The sequence below is a fragment of the Styela clava genome, chromosome 8 (genome assembly GCF_964204865.1).
Source record: "Styela clava chromosome 8, kaStyClav1.hap1.2, whole genome shotgun sequence".
NCBI lineage: Eukaryota > Metazoa > Chordata > Ascidiacea > Stolidobranchia > Styelidae > Styela > Styela clava.
This window is the reverse complement of record NC_135257.1, coordinates 9,533,587-9,557,727: the sequence shown is the minus strand read 5'-3', so window position 1 is coordinate 9,557,727 and position 24,141 is coordinate 9,533,587. Positions and strand designations below refer to the sequence as shown.

The 24,141-nt window shown below is 31.7% G+C and overlaps 1 protein-coding gene across 1 annotated transcript in view; it reads left to right on the top strand.

Moving 5' to 3' along the window:
* Positions 1-24,141, top strand: part of LOC120345499 (dynein heavy chain domain-containing protein 1-like) — a 77,613-nt gene that overhangs the window by 7,330 nt on the left and 46,142 nt on the right. The window contains exons 11-42 of the mRNA XM_039414965.2: positions 517-701; positions 1,149-1,279; positions 1,883-1,997; positions 3,043-3,311; positions 4,342-4,541; positions 4,786-4,992; positions 5,431-5,550; positions 5,917-5,979; positions 6,570-6,679; positions 7,189-7,291; positions 8,297-8,449; positions 8,938-9,152; positions 9,904-10,015; positions 10,668-10,850; positions 11,639-11,771; positions 12,539-12,630; positions 13,361-13,513; positions 14,853-15,046; positions 15,631-15,768; positions 16,438-16,623; positions 17,370-17,533; positions 18,040-18,130; positions 18,452-18,604; positions 19,238-19,411; positions 20,156-20,350; positions 20,804-20,971; positions 21,306-21,425; positions 21,528-21,600; positions 22,099-22,352; positions 22,728-22,812; positions 23,183-23,323; positions 23,862-24,130. Of these exons, the coding sequence (XP_039270899.2) occupies positions 517-701; positions 1,149-1,279; positions 1,883-1,997; positions 3,043-3,311; positions 4,342-4,541; positions 4,786-4,992; positions 5,431-5,550; positions 5,917-5,979; positions 6,570-6,679; positions 7,189-7,291; positions 8,297-8,449; positions 8,938-9,152; positions 9,904-10,015; positions 10,668-10,850; positions 11,639-11,771; positions 12,539-12,630; positions 13,361-13,513; positions 14,853-15,046; positions 15,631-15,768; positions 16,438-16,623; positions 17,370-17,533; positions 18,040-18,130; positions 18,452-18,604; positions 19,238-19,411; positions 20,156-20,350; positions 20,804-20,971; positions 21,306-21,425; positions 21,528-21,600; positions 22,099-22,352; positions 22,728-22,812; positions 23,183-23,323; positions 23,862-24,130 (4,949 nt within the window). The remainder of the gene's footprint in view (positions 1-516; positions 702-1,148; positions 1,280-1,882; positions 1,998-3,042; positions 3,312-4,341; positions 4,542-4,785; positions 4,993-5,430; positions 5,551-5,916; positions 5,980-6,569; positions 6,680-7,188; positions 7,292-8,296; positions 8,450-8,937; positions 9,153-9,903; positions 10,016-10,667; positions 10,851-11,638; positions 11,772-12,538; positions 12,631-13,360; positions 13,514-14,852; positions 15,047-15,630; positions 15,769-16,437; positions 16,624-17,369; positions 17,534-18,039; positions 18,131-18,451; positions 18,605-19,237; positions 19,412-20,155; positions 20,351-20,803; positions 20,972-21,305; positions 21,426-21,527; positions 21,601-22,098; positions 22,353-22,727; positions 22,813-23,182; positions 23,324-23,861; positions 24,131-24,141) is intronic.

The following is a 24,141-nucleotide window of genomic DNA, read 5'->3' as shown; positions in this document are numbered from 1 at the left end:
TTATTCCTACCATCTCAGCAAGGTGTAAGAAATTAAATGTCATCAACCTGAAGTCCTTTCACATTGGCTTGGATTTATTTCTTATTGACTGACTGCTTGTTTTAAGTATTTAAGCTTATATCTTACTAGTTACATGGAGCATTCTGAATATAACCAAATTCCAATTTCCCCGATGAAACATTAATTTTAATAATCCATTATTTTGAAATAGACTTTTCTGAATATAGAGGAAAATTTATTTAAGATTAATTTTTGGGTTATTTCCATTCGTCCGTTTAGACTGAAAATTTCAAACCGGACATTAATATATTTTTAACTGGCCCAGCCTGGGTAAACAATAAATAACAACTTTTAGGACTGTGTTAATTATTCAGAGCAAACATGAGGCGTTTTAATATGTTGTCTCATCACTTGCTCCTTTTTTAATTCAGAGTTGGTTAATTAGTATTAAGTTGCTTGTTTTTTTATTTTCCAACTATTTCTTAGTTAGTCACTGACAGAAATGTTATTATTTAGGCTCGCCACATGAAGTCACTTTTCAGCAAAGAATCATTATATATTCAACGCAAGAAAAAACAAGCTAGACTAATGAATCTTGAAAAAGCGAGACAAGCAATCAGACAACTTGCAACGTTTATTACTCTCGTCGATCAAGTTATTTCTGTACATCTGCTGCAGGCTTTGAGAACTTCAGTTCAGAGGTTGGTGTGTAATTGTTTTATTTTAAGGGATACTTCAATTTACTTTTCCAATTTTGTAATTTATCATTTCAACAAAGAATGTGCACTCAGGTTGATAAATTAATATAACAATACCATAAAATACAATTTTTCGAGCATAATTGTAAATTAGGGATGATTAAAATAGTGTAGCTCAGCAATCTTAATCAATTCTGAAAAAAAAATTGAATATTGAAATATTTAATTTTTTTAATATTTGCAGCTTCAGGAACACACTCGTGATACCGAAGTGTCTGCATACTCGTTTTCATTTTGTTATCCCAACAAAATTTGAAATAGTTTCATATTGTTGATCTCTGTATCTATATTTAATACGAATTGTGATAATATTATATTTGTTACATCGTCAAAATGTTGTTTAAAACTGTCTCTGCTATTCATATAATTAAAATTTTATATTTCTTAAAGGTTTGTGTACGGGGTTTTGTGTTTCCAAGAGTATGAAAGCGGAGAGAGAGAGGAAGAAGGAATCTTAGATGATTCACATTCAACATCAACAAGCCCATCTAAGGGACTTCCTTCTACATATTCTACCAAAGGTAAATAAGTCAGAAATTTTGATTTTATTAAATTTAATTCATTTGTTTAAGATATTGGTATAGTATGTTGATGAGATGATGTTTGGTTTTTATGGTTTTGGACTAATGGAATAATGATTTAAAGTATTGTGGCATATTTTTTAAATTTTGTCCTGCTTGGTCCACGGGTGCCAGTTCAATACATCGGTTCAGTACTCTCAATCGTCGTTTACCTCAGGCACATCTAGCAACGCACATCTTTTTTTTAACAGAATGCTAGCAAAACATTTTTCCAAATGGTAAACCAGCGTGGCGGTGTGAGTTGTTAAAGCAATAGACTTTTTTATGATGGCAACGCAGGTTAAAATATCGGGTTCAAATTCTATACCCACCACCTCAACCAGTGTGTAATAAAATGGGCGGGCAAAAGATTCAGATCCTCCCGAAAGTGGCTGTTTATGCATGCCTTGTCCGAAACAAAGGGTGTACAATACAAAGAAAATAGCTTCCTGTCTCTTGTATGGTACAATGATATAACACATTTTCGTTGTTTTTTTTCAAACAATTATCCTTATTACTCTAGTATTAGAAATGGAGAAATATTCAGTAACACATTCATTGCAGGGGACTCTACCACTAAAACGAATGAATCCCTCAAGTCAAAAGCATCTGTTTTCATCACAAAACTCGTATTCAATCCAAAGACATGTGAACTGGAGATGCAGCCTTCACCAGCAAAGTATGATATTGAGAAACTAAATTCCTATCTTTTTATCTTTGTGTTAGACCTTTTGTTTTAATTGCAAGTATACTGTAATAAGAATCAAAATGTTTTTTTTTGCGTACAAAGCGTCCTAGATTTCTGAAACTTTTGACCACAATCATACACAAAGTTCAAGTGTTAAAAAATTTTTCATCATTTTCATGAGAGTAATAGAGAAATTTATGGGTTCTGTTTTTGGGGTCACCCAAATTTTTAAACAATTGCAATTTTTTGTTGTTGTATGGCATTCAAAGAAAAACAAAATGTAATTCGACATTGTTTAAGTTTCTATTCAGAAGACTGTGTGACATGAACAATAAAAACATTTTCAATGATGAAATACCCACTCTGTTCCCACCCATACCTATTCATGTTTTAAAAGTGATCACTATGATATTTGTTTTTCCTTTTTGTGATGGTTAACTCAATGAGTATACAACCCTTTGTTTTGCATTTCATTCCAAGGATCATCCTTTGTTTTTTTGACCCATCATGTAAGGTAGATAGCTCTATGGTTATTTAGGTTTTGTCTTTTATGTTTAAATGAAGCTACAAATCGTGCTTTTATAAATTTATTTTCACCGACTATATGCATTCAATATATTTCGTTTATATTTTATGGCATCATTGCCTTCTGATATACATTTGGTGTGTTTAAATTATGTGGGATAAGATGTAATTATTAGGAATATATATGAACCATTGAACATAAAAAATATTAAAGTACCTGGATATTTCCACTACTATCGAAATGTATGATGGGCCTTAGTCTGGTACAGAGTAATTATGATTACCAGTAATAATAATTTATTATTTTCTTTTTCATATTAGAATTTAAAACTTCATTTTTCAACAAATTCGAAAACTTCTTAAAATCCAAAGCAATTTACTTGCATATTCACTGCAATCCATGACATGGTATATAAAAATGTTTTATGACACTCATTTGATACTACTAAGGTATATAAAAACTTCATTTTTTTAAGCTTAATTTAATCATTGATTCATATCTTCTTTTTAGGTTTAAAGAGGGAATTTGTTCATGTATCAGCACCGTTATATCAACAGTTTGTGATGAAGCTCATTCTATGAATATATCTGGTAAACCAAGTAAGAAAGATGTCACTGATCAGCAAGGATCTGATAAAGCATCAGTGGATAGTGCTCCATCCACTAGTTCGGAAAGATCGTCGATTGATTCACTCTCTTCTGATCTTGATGGACAAAATATGTATGACGAGGTGGATCCAGCAGAAGATATGGCAGATTTGAATGAAGATGGAAGTCAAGGTAAAGTTTGATGCTAGACAGGTATAGACAAAATCAAATATTTGACATTACAGAATATCTGAATGCAAGTAATTTTTTGGGTGTGGAATATTGAATTCATTCCAACTGTATTATACAGTCCATGAGGCGCAATATATCTCAAGGCGCACTGTCAATAAACTGGACAAGTTTTTTATTCATTAATAAGGCGCACTGGGTTATAGGACGCAACAGATTTCAAAGCAATACCAGTATTGTTTTTTAGGCAATAAAGCATGAATTGATGATACCTGTTTCATACATTAGGCATGTGCCGGCTTGTAAGGCACACGATCGATTTTTGAGAAAAAGGGATTTAAAGTGCGCCTTATGGTCCCTAAAATACGATGATTTGATCATGCACATGTATAATCAAACAGGTTGAATTTTAAAATACCGGAAGACTGAAATAAATAGTGGTTTTATTAGTTCTCTATTTTTACAGTTTCAGACATTTCGATTTTTACCCAAGTGCCTAATTTGATAATGCTACAACTTGAATTCTACGTTTCTTAGTTATTTCTCAGCTTTGATACTTTATTTCAATTACGAAGTTGATACACATGCATGCTCAAATTTTTTACAAAATCGCCTCTATCATGATATTGTAACCTATTTATCATATAGAAGGATTTTTCATTCTAAAACCTTTAATTATGGGAACCATGGCCTTATGGTTACCATTTTCGCCCAACTATGTTTGCAAAAAGCAAAAAAAAAGGTTCTAACTTCGATTAGACAATGTTATGTTCAACCTATGCTCACCATATCTCTTCCGGTGCAAGGAATGGCTAGCCAATTTTGAAAATAAAATTTTTTCAAACCTCAAGACAGTCAAGTATTTCAAAGTGACTAGACTGTTAAATATTGAAGTATAAAGCACCTTTTCAAAAATGCTTTTCATATGTAATATTGAAAGTTCATTATCAATTATGGAAAATAATTTATATCACTATAAAAATTGTGGTCAAAATATTCTACTGTTCTTGAAGTATTGTCATAATTTATCTAGGATTTGGTGATCCAGATCTTCCTTCAAAGAAAATGCCAACTAAAGCAGAAGATAGCTTGGGAGTTGCTACTCCTAATCTTGTGCTCTCTCCTGAACCTAAAACTAGATTTGGTCTGATGGTCGATGGAGAAGGAGTCATGGGTCAATTCAATCCTCTTGACCAATCAAAATTGAGAAATAAACTAACCAATGACAGTGAGGTAGTAATTTCCTACACATATTATATATTTTAATGTTCAATGCTAGAATGATAATACTTCAGAAGAATTAATCTATATTGAAATTATTTCTTCATTCTCTCATAATCTTTCGGCTACTTTTTTCAGCTGTTTTCTGATATTTAACATCCATATTGAGGTAGTCAACCAAATTACTCACTCCATCAACCACCATATTTGTATTCAATATTTACTAAATATTATCATATTCGATCATATTTCACAGATTTTAGAAGCAATGAAAGTACAAAATAATATTGTTGATGATGCTCTGCTAGATGTTGAGGCATTCTGTGTTGAGCATAATCTGTGGTTGGTGCCGATACGAAAATTCACTTCGAAATGGTCACAAAAGAATTTAGATGAATGGAAAGGAAAACCAGCAAGAGAAATTGAAATTTTGTTGAATCAGATAAAAGCCTGGAATGATCAAGTATTTTTTATTAATTAATATAATTTTTATTCATTGTTTTATGGCTGTTAATGAAATTTTTTTATTTGGGAAATTTTTCTCACTGACGTATTTAGTCGAAGAAAATTGAAAATTATAAACAAAGCTGATCTTCCAATATTTCTAATGGATCTAAAAAACTAATTTTATCTTTCGTAGTATATGTATCAGTTGGACCTCAATTAATAATGTTACAACAATATACAGAAATTGTTCATGCAATCAACAAACCATGATGTTTTTGTTATATATTTTGATTGCAATTTTTTTGAGTTGGAAAAACAAGGCCAAATTAAAATGATATTTGCAGTATTTTTTTGCATTGTTTTCAATGATCTTAAGGGCTTTTTAAAATCAAGCTCTGTTCCTGTGTACCAGACAATTCCAGTACCTTATTCTGTATCTTCTATTTTGTGACAGGTGAAAAACATGGACCGATCAATATTAAGCAATAATCGTTTGCTACTTGTGGATTGTAGATGTCCACAAACTGATGTTGTTCCAGTTTTATCATCCATATTCAAACAATTGATTGGATTGGTAATGGAGCATTTTCTGTTTAAATATTCTTATGTTTTCTATATCATCCTATATTTAAGCTGTATCTTTTTTTGAAGAATATGAATATTTCTCATGTGTTTGTTAATTTAGTGATTGGTTGGTTCTATTGGTGTTCCAATTATAATTGATATTTTGAAACACTTGTCAACATTTTTGACTTTTTTGTGTGAATCTTTACACTTAAAACAGTCTCTTACATTCTAGCTATCCTATCTATGCGATTAGACATATTGACTTCATAATATCGTGTTAGGATAAGTAATTCAGTTTTCTTGAAATCAATGCTTCAGAGCAATGTTATTTTCAATCTTCACCAATTTTAAAAGAATTTGTAATTTTGTACAGGTAGCAGCTGATGCCAAAAATCTTTCTCTTGAAATAACAACAAGTTCAAAAGAAGCAGTCAAGGTTTGCAATGCTTTTTTCGTTGCTCAGTTTTCTTGTCAATGATTCATATATTCTACGTATAGTACTTTAAAATACAAGCACTTGTCGATGTATTTTTCTTGTATAAGTATTTTTAAAATCTCTGATGTAATCGTATTAAACCGTACGTAACTATTGATAGCAATATGAATTGCAATTTTTTTCATCGTTTCTCAGTGAAGCTATCTCTAAGCTGTTAAAATATTTTCAATTTTGTTTTAAACACTTATTTATATAGTGCGTATGCACACATTTTGCTCCGAACAAGGCCCTGTACACACCATGCCACTGATAACTCACAGTATGTATGGAGGTACTATTTTTGGAAAGACTGATATCTTTGCGGTTGGGCATGGAATTTTGAATTGAGATGTGTAACCTGCAAAAAAGTTTAACACTTTAAATCCTAAGCCATCTTGCCCAAATAATAATCTTCCCAGACTCATTTTTATTTATGAAATATAAATAATAATTAGATATTAATGATTAATTAGTTAGAATAAAGTTATAAATAGGAATACTTCTAGTTATGACTTAAGTTACGGAATAACCATTTTAATCGGGATTGACAGGTTTTGGAAAACAAAGATTTGAACATGAAGTCATTTGCTGCATATGCTCGTAAAGTTACAGAATGTCAACAGATGAAAGATAGTATGTCTGGAAAGGTTACCTACATAAGGTTTGTTTTTCTGTGTGTGGATTTACCTGCCTGTATTTATTGCAATTGCACAGTTGTTTATGATACTCCACCTCCACCTATTCCATTTTGATTCATTTATTTTGGGAAATCCCTAAATTTTTTTTTTATATATCTTTATATATGATGAATAGTATCAAGTAGTGCTATATAAAAAATTTATTGCAAACTTAAGATTGTTAAAGGTTATTTTTTTCAGAAATTAAGGTTTACTATTCTCCTTTTAAAAATTATGAAATCGTTATGAATTTTATGCAGAAAAAGATGTACTGGTATTCAAATTTTTTGAAATCGAAATTATTGCAAATTCAGAATTATTTTTTACTAAATATGTTGTTATTGAATTTCTATTGTAGCATTGTTTTGACATGTTTTTAGGTATCATTATGTTCTTGTTGCATGGGGTAAATTATTGCAGAATAAACTTTTTGAGGAGCATATATCTTGAGTCATATTTTCTTCTTAATTACATTGTTTATTGTTTTCATCAGACAATTGTATGAAGTGGTGAGAATGACTTACAGACAACTCACACACGAAGAAGAAAAACTAGACGAAAAGGTTAAAACTGCATGGGAAGCATTTGTTTTCCAGGTCTGAATAGCTTATACTGTATTTTTCTGTGTTTATCACACAATACACACTATTATAATAAGTTTTCAATTTGATTTTCTAATTCTATTGTTGTGAGTCATACTTGAAAGTTGCGTGTTTATAACATGAAAATTCTGTGATATCCAGCGTTAGGTTTGGAATATATTGTCTATAACAGTGGTTCTCAAAAGGTTGGGCGTGCCCAACAAGGGGGGCATAAACAATTTTTTGATGGGGCGTCAAGCTAATTAAAAATAAAAATATTTGTTAGATTTGATCTTGCCTGCCTTATTTTGGATATTTACATTTCTTTATTGTTTAGAGATTGCAGAGAGATGTTGTGCTTATATCTTTATTATCCTTAGCGTGGAGCATGTTTAAGAGTTCAACTTCATGCATGTTCATCATAGCTTATTGTTAGCTAATTATTTTTGTGGTGGGGCCGCGAGACAAATTCTAAAAAGGGGACGCGACTTTAAAAGTTTGAGAACCTCTGGTCTATAAATATATTTTATTCACTGATGAACTATTTACTCTTCATTTGACGTTTATTCTACTTAAAATCATAGCTGACCTACGCGGCTACGCCACAAGAATGCTTGAACAGAAGTTTATAACTGCAAAAATACATAGTACTGCTTCATATACTACAAGTTTTACTATGCTTTATCTGGAACATCGACATGGTTAGATTATGATTAAGAAGGAAACCTAGTAAAATTGTGTTTTACTTTTACACAATAAAAACTTTGCTTTAAAATTCATGTGTTATATTCACAATTTTTTATACACCTTAACCTTTCAAATATTTCAGCAGACACAAGTGGGCCAGATGAAGCACTTCATTGGGCCCGTGGGCCGTAAATTGCCCACCCCTGGACTAACCTTGGGTGACATGGGGTTTGAATGTAACCTGTCGTGCCAACATAATTTAGGTCCAACCACTAGGCCATGCTATTATAGTTTAAAATATGTGAATACTTGACTATGTTTGTGTTATTTCAGTTGAAAGATGCAACTAACTTTGTTTCCAATCAACGTCCAATAATACTGAAACAACTGGATGAAATGTTTCAAGAAAAATATTCTTATATTGTAAAATTAAGTCAGCAATCTTCTTCGGGATCAATGGTGGATCCAACTAAAAGTTCTTCAGAGGTATTATTATAATATTGAACATGGCACACTTAATTTGATTCAGAAAATTCAAAACTTTTAGTCTGGATTTACCTAAACCCAAAAGACATAGCTAGATATGGATCTAATCTTAATCTGTATATATGAATAATATTTTCGAATATGAAATATCGAATATATTCATTTTCAATATAAAATTATAAATAAGCCATTAGAAATACAGAGCAATTAAACAATCAAGAAATTGTTATGTCTGATTAATAATATTTATTAATGAATGTTTGTGATTTATTTTGGACATCCCTGTATACAGGCACACCAATTGAAAAAAGTTGCTGTTGATATGCCTTTACTTATTTCACACTAATATAAATACTGTTCTAAAAATATTTGGTGGTATCGATATATGATCGAGTAGGCTACATCTCAATTAGATATGAGTACTGTATATTCATAATTGGTTGAACGAAATACTTCAATATAATTGCTCTTTGTCATTCATGGTTTAGGTCATTACTGAATTGAAAAATATAATATCCAAATTTTTTGTGACCCGACGACAACTTCAAGATTTAAGTTCATGTCGTGAATCAGTCGAAGGAAAGAAATATGAGTTAGGAGAGTTGGATGGTATGTCAAAAGTAATGGAAGATAGACTCGAATTATGGAAATATATTAATATCTCTACTCAAACTATAAAGGAATGGAAAAACACACTTTTCAGGTATTGTAAAAAATGGAACATAAATTAAAAAAATGGCCTAGCTGACTCCTCCATATAATTTAGCCTCCTTTAAAAAAAGGGAAACCTACGGTACTTTTAGTAATATGCTTTTTTCTATTTTTCTATTTGGCCATAGTCAGAGATAGTCAAAAATATTTGGTCTACTGTAGTAGAGGAATATGAAAATATTGATATAAGCAAACATGTAAGAATTTTTCATCTATCGCAGGAGAGAGAAAAACAAAAAATTGAGAACTTAGTTTCAAAACTTTAAAATTTCAATTTTTTTAATTATATATTTGTACCTGGGTGTTGTCATTGCTCAATAACCAGCTAACTTTCCGCGACTTCCCTTCCTTAGTAAAACCATATGATTATCATTTTTTTTTAATTTGTATTCAATTGATTTTACTGGTTGGAAAAAATATACCTGACGTGTCGAATGGATATGAAATCACAGCTCTTTTGTATGGTTATCTGTCTTGGTTGAATATGGGATAGACTTACCAGTTGCTTGTTCCAGATTAAACTGACGTCGATGAATTTGATTGATACTATGTGAAATTTGATATCAAATCAACTTTATTGTATAATATAAACTAATCTCACCAACTAAATTGTAATTTTGAAAATTATAAATGCCTTTACTTTTATATGTTATAGAGATCGCAGGAGAAAATTAGCAGTATTGTGAGATGCACCAACTTGAACATTAGTTTTCTTTATTGATTCTGTTTTTAACATCTTGCAGGAGGTTTGATGTACAAGTTGCATTAGATAAAATTCAAGATTGGCAGAGAGCAGCTCTAAAATTGCAAAAAAATCTTACTGAAGATGATCCAGTACTCCAAAACTGGTTGAAGGTATTTTATTATTTTGTCTAGTTTTCTTTCGACTGTTGTATTGGTGCTACTAATCTTATATGTACATTCATTCTTTTATGGGCACTGTGGCTTAGTAGTTACCACACTGAGCTAAATTTGATGTTGTCTGGTTGGGCACTACTTTAACCTGGTTAGCTTAGCAATGATTATTTGCATTGTTTTTGCCCTCTTGTATGAAATAGGCCAGCAGTACTGGAAACTGTACCTCATTTATCAAATACAAGTAATAATAGAGAAAAGAAATTTGCCAGGATAGGCTGAATTGAAAATTTTGCATCTTTTGGCTACATGGTACAGGCTTACGTGGAAATGCGTAACATCATAGATTATCATCAAATTATCTGCTGACTCATTTTCTGCCCTCTTATGTATTTTTATATAGTAGCAACCAATTCTGACAGTTTGATTACAGTGTAAAAATAGGTCGGGAGCCTCAATGACCTTCAACCTTTGTAGCTACTCAAGTAATAAAGCCTTGTCGGTAGTGTGGGGCTAATTCGGGTTTATTGGATGATCAAATTTAAATTGACTGCGTATGAATCATTTCAGCATGGTTGTCTGTTGCAATTAGAGGAGACAACATGCTAACTTACTTTTTAATTTATAATTTTGTTCTTCATAATTTTTACAGATGTTATCAGACTATGCATGTGAGTTACCACTCCTACAAATCATGTCGGATGAAGCTATCAAATCTCGACATTGGAAACAAATATTTACTGGGATGGGAGAATCATTTGAACCAGGATGGGCTTTTACTGTGAATGACTTGTTGTCTTACAAGCTATCGGAACATACAAATCTAATAAATCAGGTATTTATTGTTTCATTTGCTAGATGGAGAGAGATTTATTGGTATTTGTCAACCAGAAAATGCACATATATCAGTGATCATTGTGTGGACTGGAAGACAGTCATATGACATGACTGGTCTACAAAGTCAACTGCCACTCAATTTATATTCATTATCTAATCTAAACCTAGGAGTAATAATGCCAAAATGTAGTACATAAAATTGAATGAATTACTTGATCATGCTTTTCAGGGTATATTTTTCTATTGTGCACATTCCTATTGTGGAAAATGTATCAATTATTTAGAAATGTCTGTGTTGATTTTTTTTTGATCTGGTTTTTATTTGTTCCATCTAAGGACTCGACTCAAATTAGTCTTGTGTCACATATTTTTAAAAATAAATATTCAAAATTTGATTAGTCTTTATTTTGATATCTGAGGTAGTATGGCACAATCAGGACTCACATGGGTGTTGATTTTGTCACAGTGCCTTGGTAGGACTGCTTTTTACCTGGACATATATGTGATTTGAAATTAATTTGACTTGAGTCTGTTGTTTTCAAGCAATACAAACTCTTTGAAATTTTACAATTTGTTCTCGGAGTAGCAAGATCTCGATTTCTTGATTTCTTCATGAATAAAGCTAAATTTAAAATAAATTTAAAAATCAACTAAATTTGAACTTCAAAACTTCAGAATTTATTTAAACTACGATAACTTATCTGTAAATACCGATTATAAGCACATCTCCCCATAAGCTCTGAATGGAAATAATTAAATAGAATTTCCGTTTTTATATCTTTGCAGGTTTATCACAGTGCAATGGCTGAATTTACACTGGAACAAATGTTGAGGAAGATCAAGAACGAATGGGAAAACAGACAATTTCATCTTGCTAAACATATTCATGTTATTACAACTACTGTACAAGAAGAACCAAGTGATTTGTTTGATACTTCATTCTTGCCCAACAGACTATTCTGAATGACAAGTACATATAAGAAAGGATAAAAAGATGTATTCACCATGAATGCTAGAAAAAGATAAAATTTTCCACTCTCAACCCAAAAAGTTCGAAGATGATAAGAAGGCTCAATCATAAGATAGACCAATAAATACTCTTGGTCTGGTAACCATTCTAGTTCAGAAAAAGAGAATGGGAACTAGTTGATTGTTTTAGATGTAGAGAATTGACTTATGTAGAAAAGTTACCACCGACTAGTGACTGCACAAACCACTGTAGGTTGTTGCATATATGGTGGGCTTGCAGCGGCCTGCGTATCTACATAAAATTGAGTCATGGCAAAGTTTAAAAATGCGCCTCCTTGGCCGTTGACTGACAATACTGTTGTTGAAATAAGATACTTGTTTGGGTAAAAAAACGAGTTTCAATTATTCCCAATTTTAAATTATTTTATTGAAGCATTTTATATTTATGACTTTTTGCCTTTTTTGCGCCCTGTCCAAACGGCGCCCATGGCACTTGCCATGTAGCTCTTTATTGAATCATTTGATGAATAAAACTTTTTGCCCTTCTTGTGCCCTGTCCAAACGGCGCCCATGGCACTAGCCATGTAACTCATTATATATTAGTGTACATGCTTTATTTTACACTAAAACACAGTTGATTTTATTTACAATCAAGTTAAAAATTTAATTTCTGTAGACATTTTGTATCATCTCATTTTTTATTTTATATTTTTCTAGAGCCAGTAAACACAAAACCTCCTGGTAGCAGAGGCAGCAGAAATCGTGATACCAAACTAAACGCTAAGCTTCTGACAAAAGTTGTTACACAGGTAATTTTGCCCATTTGAAGACATACCGTATTTCCCGGCGAATAGGTCGCCTTTCTAGACCCAAATTTTTGACCCGATTTTTGGGGGGGGGGCCGTCTTGTTAGGTGAGTATGATAATTTCATTTTTTTGGTGTCGCCTTAATATTCAATGCGGACCATAAAATACCTTCGACGATAGCATCCCCCACGTAATCATCAGATTACCTAGTTTAAATAAATCGGCATTGTTATTTTAGATCGGTAATGTTCTTATATGGTGGACGCAATTGCGAGTTATTTTGAACACAATTACATTGAAATTGAAAAACAGTTTGAATTCCGTTATTGTTATGGATTGAATATTACGCTACAAGAAAAAGTCATTATAGGCTGACCAATACGCAAACGCGGCGACTGCTCAAAAGCCTTGGCTGGTAATTTGAGATTCCAATGTTGATGCCATTTTACTCTGTTGTCTTATTGTCAGATTATATGCAAAAAAACATTTTTTCAGGCTTAAAAACAGGCCTCGTCTTATTTACCAGGTGGACTTATTCGCCGGGAAATACGGTATCTAAGTTTCATATCTAAAATAGTATGTGCTGCGTTTTGTGCCATGAAATTGAAAACTACACGAATAAAAAATAAATTTGATAGTATATTGGATTAAATAGTACCGGTATATTTAATTGCGAGTTATTTTCTATTTTTAGTTTCTTAAAGCTTTTTCTTTTTACTTTTTCAACTGTAGGAAAAAGACAGCGAAACCTATGTATTGGTGGGAGCTGCCAAATTATTAAATGAATTATCAGATAGTCATGTTGCATTGCAAGGAATGTTGCAATCTCGACATGCAGCTGAAGTACAAGCAGAAGCAGAAATCTGGAGTGATACGTTACAACAGGTTTAGCACTGAAGTTATTTTTATTTATTCTATTTTTTGCAAACAAAATTTTTTTATTGTAGAATATTATTCATATTACTGGTGTTACTACAAATGTGTAAGATGAATTTTAACCTGCTGGTGCATTGACTAATCATGCAGAATGACCCCAAAACAACAGAACCCATAAATTAAATTTGGAATATGTACCAAATAACCTGGGTTCGAATTTTGGGATGACCTTGATGAGTCTTTATGTGATGAAAAATATTGTATTCTAAACAATGCTCCTTTTTATAAAATATTAGCCTCAATTAAATAGTAATTTTATACATTTATTTTCTTCTGGCAAAAATGCAATCATGACAGGTTTTGTTGGAATGCTTTTCATTGAGTTTATTTTTCCTTTAATTCTTACCACATTCGGATTTGAAGAATTTGACACACGAACTGAAGTATTTCACCAAAATTTGTATGGTTCACATTTTTGCTGAAATAGATATATTCTATTAAAGACTCTAATAGCACCCTTGAGTGACGCTTACCATAAAGGCATCGCAAATTTATCTCTCATACTTCGCCCATTCTTATTATATGGTCTCACCACTCAGAGGTGCTGTATTTGCGCCTAAATTTTGATTTATTTGTTATGTATATGTATATTTGATGTTGTGTTGTCTCTATTTATATATATTGTCTTGTCTTATAAACTTCCCTGTATATACAGTTTGTATACTCCACCCTTACCACTTTCACCACACGACCCATTGCCCCACCTTGCACAACTGTCTATATAAGGAAGCATATTATATTATACATATTTAATCTAATGTTTTTTGTTTCATATTTGTCAAAAGGGGTGCATGCCGAACATTTGTGTTTTGAGCCAGTACGGTCTTGTGCGTGCATCCCGTCTTAAATAATAATAATTGTTCATTTATTTATGTATCACTATTACGAGACGAATAAACATACATACATACAACATTATACCCAGCAAGCAATTCTGAAATTCTGATGTTGTAATATTTCAGAGAAATCTTTCTTTAGCAAAATCACAGTATATGTTAGGCCATTTCATACTTATACTGGTAAATTCTACAGTAAATGCAGTAATTCCAATTGTCTGAGTTTCTGAAATATGTCTTTTCACATACTTCGAAAATTTTCTGTTTTCATATTTTATTTAAGCTTTAGCCATTCCAAATTGGTTATTCACAATTTTGTTCAACAGAACCATTATTGGTAGTAAATCAAATTGTTTTTCCAAATTACTGTCTTATTCTCTATTTTTGTCTCCCCTGTCGATTCAATTTGTACATTTAATTGCAATTAATTGAATATTTTTGACCTAATTTAGATTGGGGAAATTGTCAACCTGTGGACATCTTGTCAAGATAAATGGATGTATCTGAATCGTGTGTTTTCTAGTGAGTCTCATCTTTCTCGAAGATTTCCAGCACAAATATTATTGTTTGAAAATATTGACAGAAAATACAGAGATTATGTGAGAGCAATGATAAATGATCCAAAAGTTCTCTCTGTGCTTTCAAGGTTTGTTTTTTTCAGATTTGTACACACAGAAATTGTACATAGAATTTGAATGTAAAATTTATCAGTTTTTCTATGCCATCCTATTTGCTTTTATTTATTTTGATTTATTTCAATTTACACTTTTAATTGACATATGGGAACACTTTAAAATGACATTTGTGTTCATTTTCTTGTGTCCATATTTAAGCATTACTCTCTTGTTTATATAAATATAATCATACATTACTTTTTCGAATTGAGGTCACTCACTATTGTGAAAAAGTTATTCTAGACAATTTAGTTCAGGCACCATTCAAAATTATTTTTATTTAAGTAAGTGTTTGGTAAAAAATTCAAATTACCCTTATTTGTAAGAAATGTTTTTACCTCCATATTTATTCATGAACTGTATCAAATTTTGCATAGACGTCCTCCATAGAATAGAACTTGAATTATTCAAAATTAAATCAAACTCTCAAACAAAACCTTATATGATCAAGTGTTTGGATAAAGACAGACAACTTTTGCAGTCATTACACATCTCATAAAAACTGATGATTTTTTATTTACAATATTACCAGGCTTATATTGTTGTGAATTTTCAGGCGACATGGACAGAAAGGTTGGAGAGAACTGCAAGGTGAAAATTTGCGAAAACATATTTTGTCTTGCATACAAATGCAAGAAGAATTGTTGTCAAATATTTCATACTTGTTGGAGGAATTCCGCTCTGAATTTACAAGGTATTTAAAAACGCTTTGTTTATTTTTCTATTTCTGTAAATTTGAAATGCAATTAGTATGATTATTTATATGACGTGGTTCATTTCTCTCTTAACAAAGCACTGTACAAACAACCATTGCTATGTGAGGAGCTACTATATTTTGTAAGGTCCCTAATCGTTCTGGTTCGGCATTGTCTTCCCAATTTATCACATATTAGTTGAAGTGGTAGTATTTGAACCCAAGCTCATTCATTGAACTGTGATGCCAACATACTTAGGTCCAACACTCTAATCACTTGGCTAATGCTGTTGGTTTATTTTTTAAATTTTTTGTTATTTTATCATTTAATTTCAACTTTGTTTATTGAGAAACACTCTGTCTCTGTCCAATATAACTGTAGAAAACTCACTAATTAATAAATGCAACATACTGATATAGGACAATTTCCAAATGTTTGAAATAGTCTGGCAGACTATTGTGGTGAAAATCATATTTGAAGCGTTGCTGCCAATGCTTAGGTTTTATCTCTCCATTTTAATCATCGTTTTCCAATTTGAATTTTTTCCGTGACTTTGTTAGTAATGCCTATTAATTCTTCAAATTCTTTTTGTGTTCATACAGCATTGACTGATTTCTAGCCCAATGTATGAGTTAATACATTCATTATTTAATATCGCTCTTTTTCAGGATGTACTTTCTCTGTGATGAAGACTGTATTCGACTTCTTGCAGTTGCTAGGCAACCAAAGAAATTCTTGCCATATGTTCGTAAATGTTTTACCGGAGTATCATCTATTACTTACAAACTACCATCATTTGGATCAATAGTTAATTTAATGATGAATACATTGGATCAAGAACTACATTCACATGAGTAAGTTCACAATCGATTTTTTTAGACTGTATATGCTATTAATATTTTGTCTTATTCCAAATGATCTCGAAAGCTCTGTTCCTGTTTTCAGTAACCTATTTGACTCATAAATAAATGAGGAATCTAGATTAATAAAATTTCGAATCTATTTCAAATTATTTTGAAATTGAGTTGAATGTGCACACTTGTTAAATTAAAAATTTCATCACAGATATAATATATACAGTTTTACATTGAAATATACTGCATGCTATTTTACTACCTATTTTTACTGGCCAACTACCTCTGATTAATTCACACATTGATGTTTTGTTCACACTTTCTATTTGAACCACCTTGACAGGTATCTGGTATATAAATAGCGATAGTTTTTAGTCATATTAAAATGATGATATGATTATGATTGCGGATGTTTTAGTAACAATATAATAAAGATACTTCAAAGAACAATGTATCATTACTGATACAACCAATATCATCATGGTTTAATAAATAGCTGAGATACGTCTAGCTAGCAAAGTTGATCGAACATTGATTTAAGGAGGTTGGCCTTGTCATTTGATAAATCAATATAGCTCACAAGCACAGCATATTTAAGCAGATCTCTGTATAGAGCTTTGTTTGATGCAATGTCGTGATACACCATGTACAAATTCTCTATGTTAATTTTGAAATTTGCACCTGCTCTACTTCTGCAATCTCAAATTTTTTGAATGTAAAGTAATGAGATTGTACTCCTGTTACAGGCTCCAAGTTACTCAGATTCAAGGCAAAAACAAAGAAGTGATTGAATTTCAAAGTCCTTTATCTATACAAGATGATGCTACAACATGGATGAAACTATTTGAAGAAAAATTAACAGTTTCCTTGACCTCTGCATTGCATTGTATCATGCATCAACGAATATTTGGTATGAAAAAAATATATTGTTATAACAGTAATGGAGTGAGGGTGCAGTGTTAAATATAACAATATTGATTGCCTTACTGTACAGCCTCGTGAAATTGTTAGAGAATAAGCAGGTATTAGATATGATATCATGATGCTTGAATGTACTATAGATAGACTGTTTTGTATAAACGTACAACACTTGCAGAGCATATAATCAGATTTAGCCACCTGCATGTTGACACCGATGTCCTTGAGGAATAACAGACTTTTACATTATCTGCTAAGAATTTTTTAATTTAAGGCTCCAGTCACTTGAGTGTATGGAATTATTTGTTTGGTAGGATTGTAATTTTTCTGGTTTGTCTTACACAATATAGTCTATACATAATATACTGCAATATATTGCAATCGAGATGTATTGGTGGAGATGGAATCTGAAGTCTGGTTTTCTTACTTGCAGTACCCTATAAGTACTAAGAACCAGGCTATTGATCATTCATTCATATAAAATATAACTTTGAACAGGTGAACAACAATCACCATTGGAAGCATTGGAAGAACTGACAAGAAGTGAGATGGTATTTCACACTGATGATGAAAAAGATGAGACCTTCAAGTATTCTTATTTTCTTTTTTCAAAGTATAACACTGTTAAATAATTAACAAATATTCTGAACTCAATTGGCTCACTTAGAATAATGCTAATGGATTGTCTTGAATTCTGAAACTATGTTCACCAAAGAAAAGTCTTCTAATTATGAGAGGAAGCATTTTAGACACTCACAGCGTCTGTTCACTCCAGCGTCTGTTCACTCCGTCTGTTCACTCCACGCAGAATGGGAATACAGTGTGCTGTTTTCTATAAGAAATTTTATTCGTTGAATCCATAATGTCTATATAATTTATTAAAAATGTTTTTATAATTTTCTTTATCCAGGCATTGGCTGCTTCGATATCCAAGTCAGGTTATTCTACTTTCTGATTCAATATTATGGAGCACAAATGTTGATAAATTATTGAAGTCTGGTAGAAAGAAAGAAAAATATAAAAACCTGATTAAAGATTTGTGTCTGAAAATTAAGCATTACAGGTATATGTATACATTTATTGTGAAAATCTTTTTCTGGTCTCTATATTCAAATAATAGTTAACAAATAATAAATTAAAAATCATAATGTGAGCTGCAATATTCTAATCAATTACATTGTATATAAACGATAAAAGAGTGGTTTTCAAAATTTCATGATCTATGAGTCCCAACACCCCTGATTATTCTATAAAAATATCATCTTTGCTTCAAATTTGATAATTTATTTTGTTTACTATGTTTAATAATAAATACATTGCAGTCAAAGAATTAAAAGCTTCATAGTCAATTTATATCAAATTAATGTGAACCACGAATGGTACCTTGAGAAGACCTTGCTCTTGGCTCCTAAAAACCTTCCCGTGCCCCCCCTTGGATTAGTCGAGTACCCAGTTTGAGAAACACTGGTCTAAAATGTCACTTTTATAATGAGTGTGATAGAAAAACTCATTGCTCTAAAAATGATCTGCAAATAAATTATTGCATCTGTGTGTTCACAAATTTTCTTTGCAATCACTCTCAAAAGATATATTTTGAACAATGATATAGCATACAAAATTCAAATTCCATTTCATCTACTTCTGAAATGCATTTTGACCAACAATTTTAACCAGTAGACTTTTTGGTTGACTTTAGCAACATTGTCAAAGACAATGCAAAACCTGCACAAGGTAACGATACTCGGGGAAGACTTCAATCTACACTTTCATCAGCAATATCACAAGCTATATATCATAGAGATGTTGTTCAATCACTTGAACGAGATAATGTTTGTGACAACAAGTCATTTGAATGGAAAAGAATTATAAGGTATAAAAATTATTGTATTTCAGCCAACATATAATATTCAATTTGATATAAATAATAGTTGATCAACCCACATTCAATTGTACCAATTCATTCAACACCTATCTGCATGTGAGGGTCAGTTGTCATGGAAAATTTACGGTCTTGGTTGAAAAATGTGAGTTAGAAAAACGAATAATTTCACATTTATTTTTTATATGACTTATTTATATGCCTCTCGCTCAGAACAAGGCTCTGCACAAGTGGCTACTACTAGGTAAGAGGCTACTATAATTTTGGAATGACTAAACTCCTTCCGCTACGGTATTTTCTGCCCAATTTTTTACACCCAATTGATTCATTACACATCATTTCTTGGCATGTTTCTTCAAAAGAAAATTCATCGAAATTATTATTTGTAGTACATTGCATATACTTAACTTAATTATCTATTAATTTTTTTATGGTTCTTTGACTGGTGTTTATTTACGTAAAATCGATACACACGTTCATTCTCATTATTCTTGCACTTCTCAAAAGAGCTGCCTTTTGTGAAGATTCCAATTTATTCGGCAAATCCATATCTTTTAAATAACCTCCTATCTTGTTTAATACTGCACCTAATGCTCTAACAACAACAGTTATAATTTTAATCATCACATTCCGAATTTTTTTAATCTCTCTTTTTAATCTTGATATTTTTTAATTTTCTTTATTATTATTATTATCATTTTTTTCTTGCGACTCCATATTCTTCTTTTTCATCAGACACACAATGGATATTCCAGATCATGAGTTTGATATGAAAATGTCAATAAAATCCTCACAATTCATCAAATGTTTTGTTGAACATATGGGAAATCGTGTTGCTGAATATGGAATGGAATATGACAGTTCACCAACTGATCAAAAAACGAAATCACATCCCGGAACTCCATTTGTAATGACACCATTAACTGAGAGGTATTGTATAATTTTGAATGTTTACTTCAATCCGACATTTCCCAATCGTGGAGGAATTTTGCTTTATCACTGCTGTAGTATTACTAATATTCTTTACTTCTTATTTTACTATAATACTCATTTATAAACACATTATATACTACCGGTACTTAAAATGTACAAAGGCTGGAGTTGACTTGCGCATAACACCAGATAAGTAGTATTTCTTAAAAATTAAAAACAAATAAATTAGTTTTATGCATAGTGAGGAAGGATAAAGAGTTCCAAAAAAGAAATTTAACGTAAAAGTTTGGGAACCACTGCTCTGGATAGACATCAACTTCATGACTTTGATTGATTGTTTTTTACACTGGTGTGATATGGATTCAAGTGTTGATGACTTATTCTCGACCCCATTCGAAGGAGTAGATATCTAATTCAAATTCTGACTATCAATACTGTTCATCATTACAGGAGCATGTTTTCTCTATCTCTTGCAATGCAACTTGGTAAATGTGGGACTCTTGTAGGACCAACTGCTACTGGGAAGTCAAACTTATTAAAGCAACTTTCTCGAATGTTTGGTCGTCCTCTCATCAATCTCAATTGTTCAGAAGAAATTACGATATCTGTGCTTCTCAGGTTCAATTTTTGTACTTTTATATTATAATATCTAACCAGTTTGAGATACAGTGACCAATGATAATTAACCATATGTCAGGGGCTATTATTTTAAAAAAAAATGTGATTTGAACATGATACATGTAGCTTGCTATGCCAGTCTAACACTTGAACCATTAGGCCATCGTGTGCACACTGTTTTGTCTCAGTATTCTCAAGTCAATATAACAAAGATCATTTATTTAATATTAACTATGAATTACAATTCACTCCCTATTGATATTAGTTGTTAACCTAGTTGATTCAAGTTAATTCTGTTGTTATTTGATTAGTAATAATTTTCTCTTATTTTCAGATCTTTATGTGGAATGGTTGAATCTGGTTCTTGGTTATGCTTTGACCAAGTTCATAGACTTCCAATTCATGTTTTATCCGTCCTTGCCCAACAAATCCGTCATATACAACTAGCCTACAGGTATATAAATTTTCTTCTGTGGTGGTTCATGTTATCTGTAATAATTTTGGGTCATATTGCTATTGAGAAACATGTTACAGCATCAATATTACATTTTTTCAGCACATTATATTCATCCACAAGAAGCCAATATTCTATTCGAGGAAACTCACAAAAAGAGCCAACAACATTAATGGTTAGAAATTTTTTTGTTGCAACGTTTCCACCCCTTTAAACAACCAGCAACTAACAAGGAATTATTATTTTCTGAGAAAGAAAATGAATTTGGAAACTCATGTTCTCTTCTTTTTTTTGATTATGAAATTCAATCTGGTACATTTTATTCCATGAAATAGTGGTTGTGTGAACTATTCATTGGGCAATGTCAGCAAACTCTTCTTGATGATTAACCCACGCTTGTCCTACTGTGATTAATTTTTGAAATATGGATATGAAGTGGAATTCATGCTATGCTCTGGGTTACGATATCTATCATAATTTGACAGAGGGTTTAATATTCTTAAGAAGTGAGATTCATATAGTTGAGACAATTGGAACAAGACGAACAAGTGGAGAATCCTTCAATTACACCATATATACTTTCTTGTATAAGCGTTGGGATTTTTTATAATATCACTAATTTTTTTTCCATAATGAGGACGGATTTACCTATTTTTCAATTGAATATTCACAGAGAAGCAACTCTATTCCAAGCTTGCACTGTGATATTGATGAAACGCCCAATAAAACACCAATGAATCAAACAAACAAATGGAAACCAAAGATCAGTGATTTTCACTTGTCACATTTATCAAGACATAAAGAAGATAATTTATATGTTTCTAAATTTGATAAATCCAACACGCTCGGAAGTATAATGTTTAATGGGAGACTTCTTCAAGCAAAACCAAATTACGGATTGTTTATGATGTTGACTCATAACACAAGGTGATTAGGAAATGTGAATCTAAAATTGTGATATTCAAATACATTGAAATTTAATATGTGGTTTGTGATTTTCTTCATTCTCTGCTTCTTATATCACTTTACAGCAATGAGCCAAATAAATTCATATTGTGTAATTGCCGAAATATTGTCATTTTGCTTTGCTTGCTAATGCTTGAACAACATGGAGTTTAGTTAAAAAAATAAGTCTAGTACCATCCGCTATGTGCTGATATCTCTGCCCTAAGGATAGTTTTTTGCAATATTTCATTAGTGGTTGTTTGTTTGCATCTCTTCCGATAGTACTTCATCTACTTAGTGGAGCACATTCTCTGAGAAAATTTTCTAAAATTAATAATTATTGTTTTGTTCTTTTAGCTCTACTTCATATATTCCACATAATATGAAACTTTTATATCGACCAATTGCACTGATTCAACCTGACACAGAGAAGATTATCGATGTAAGAATTGAATATCTGAGATATACAAACGGCCAGTTGTTTGCGCATGGGCCTAACTAAGTCGTCATCAAAATAATTTGAGAAAAATGAAAGCTTCTGACCGCTATTGTTGTATTGATAACAAGACTTTACACAGATCTCTCACATTTTTCGCAACTTTTAATTTAGATATCATTTAGAGACATTTTAATACATAAAAAGTACAAGTCTTCAGATAATACATTGTACTTGGTTGGCAAAATCGCCTTCTGTAGCCTCCCTAAATATCAATCCTGGTATATTATAACATATTGTTCTCTCCATAGAGAAGATATTTCAGACTGTGATTGGGACCCTATATCCATCCCTAATTATTCATTGCTAATTCTAGGTGTGGTTGACTGCAAGTGGATTTTCTAATTCTTCAACTTTAGCTGGAAAAATATCGATGGCTATGAAAATGTTGAAAGGTGTAACTGGTAATATTAACAAAATGCCTCATCATCTATCTGACGAAGCAGGATTGATCAAGGTAAGGCGTAGTGTTTAATAATAATATTTTATCTTACAGCAATGTACATAGATAGTTTCTTCCGAAAAATGAAAACAATTTTACTAGGTGATTTATGGGAAGGTTGCGAACCGCTTTCTGTTATGTACAAGGGATCGCTACCAAATACAATGTTTTTGCCAAATCTGCACCAGAAACTGTTTCGAATTTTATGGAATAAAGTGAGATGTGCTCGTTCAAAAGTTTTCATGCATATGAGTTTTAATTTTTTCATTGAACTTACCAAATGGCAACTTTGAAATGTACGATAGGTGAATGGTTTTTTGAAATGAATAAAATCATTCTTTTATATGAACAAGATCTTGTAATACCTTGTAGTCTGGTTTATACAGTTGTCCTTGTTTGTCGTCTTATTCTAGCTAGACCACAATGACAAATATTTTTTTCTTACTTTGATTTGATATTATGCATTCAAAGCTCATGAATCCCCAGTCGGAAACCATGAACTGAGTTGTTTGTTTTGATATGATTTTTCACTCTAATCAACTATTTACTTTAGATTGCCGATGTTTCACTCAATGATATCAGATGCATTATTACAATGGCATCTTTACAACGACAAACGTCTTCTTCATCATTACCTCAAAGCAGATCTGATTCAGTGACTAGCTCGAACAGCAGTGCTAAAAGCAGTGTATCTGGATCAGTGACGAGCAGTACTGGTCGACGAGCTGCTTCAACAAATTCTGAAACCTTGTTGACTCATCACAATGAAGAACTTTCAATAGTTAATGCTATTGTCCAAATATTGTCAGCTAAAGTGAACAGGTTGGATTTTC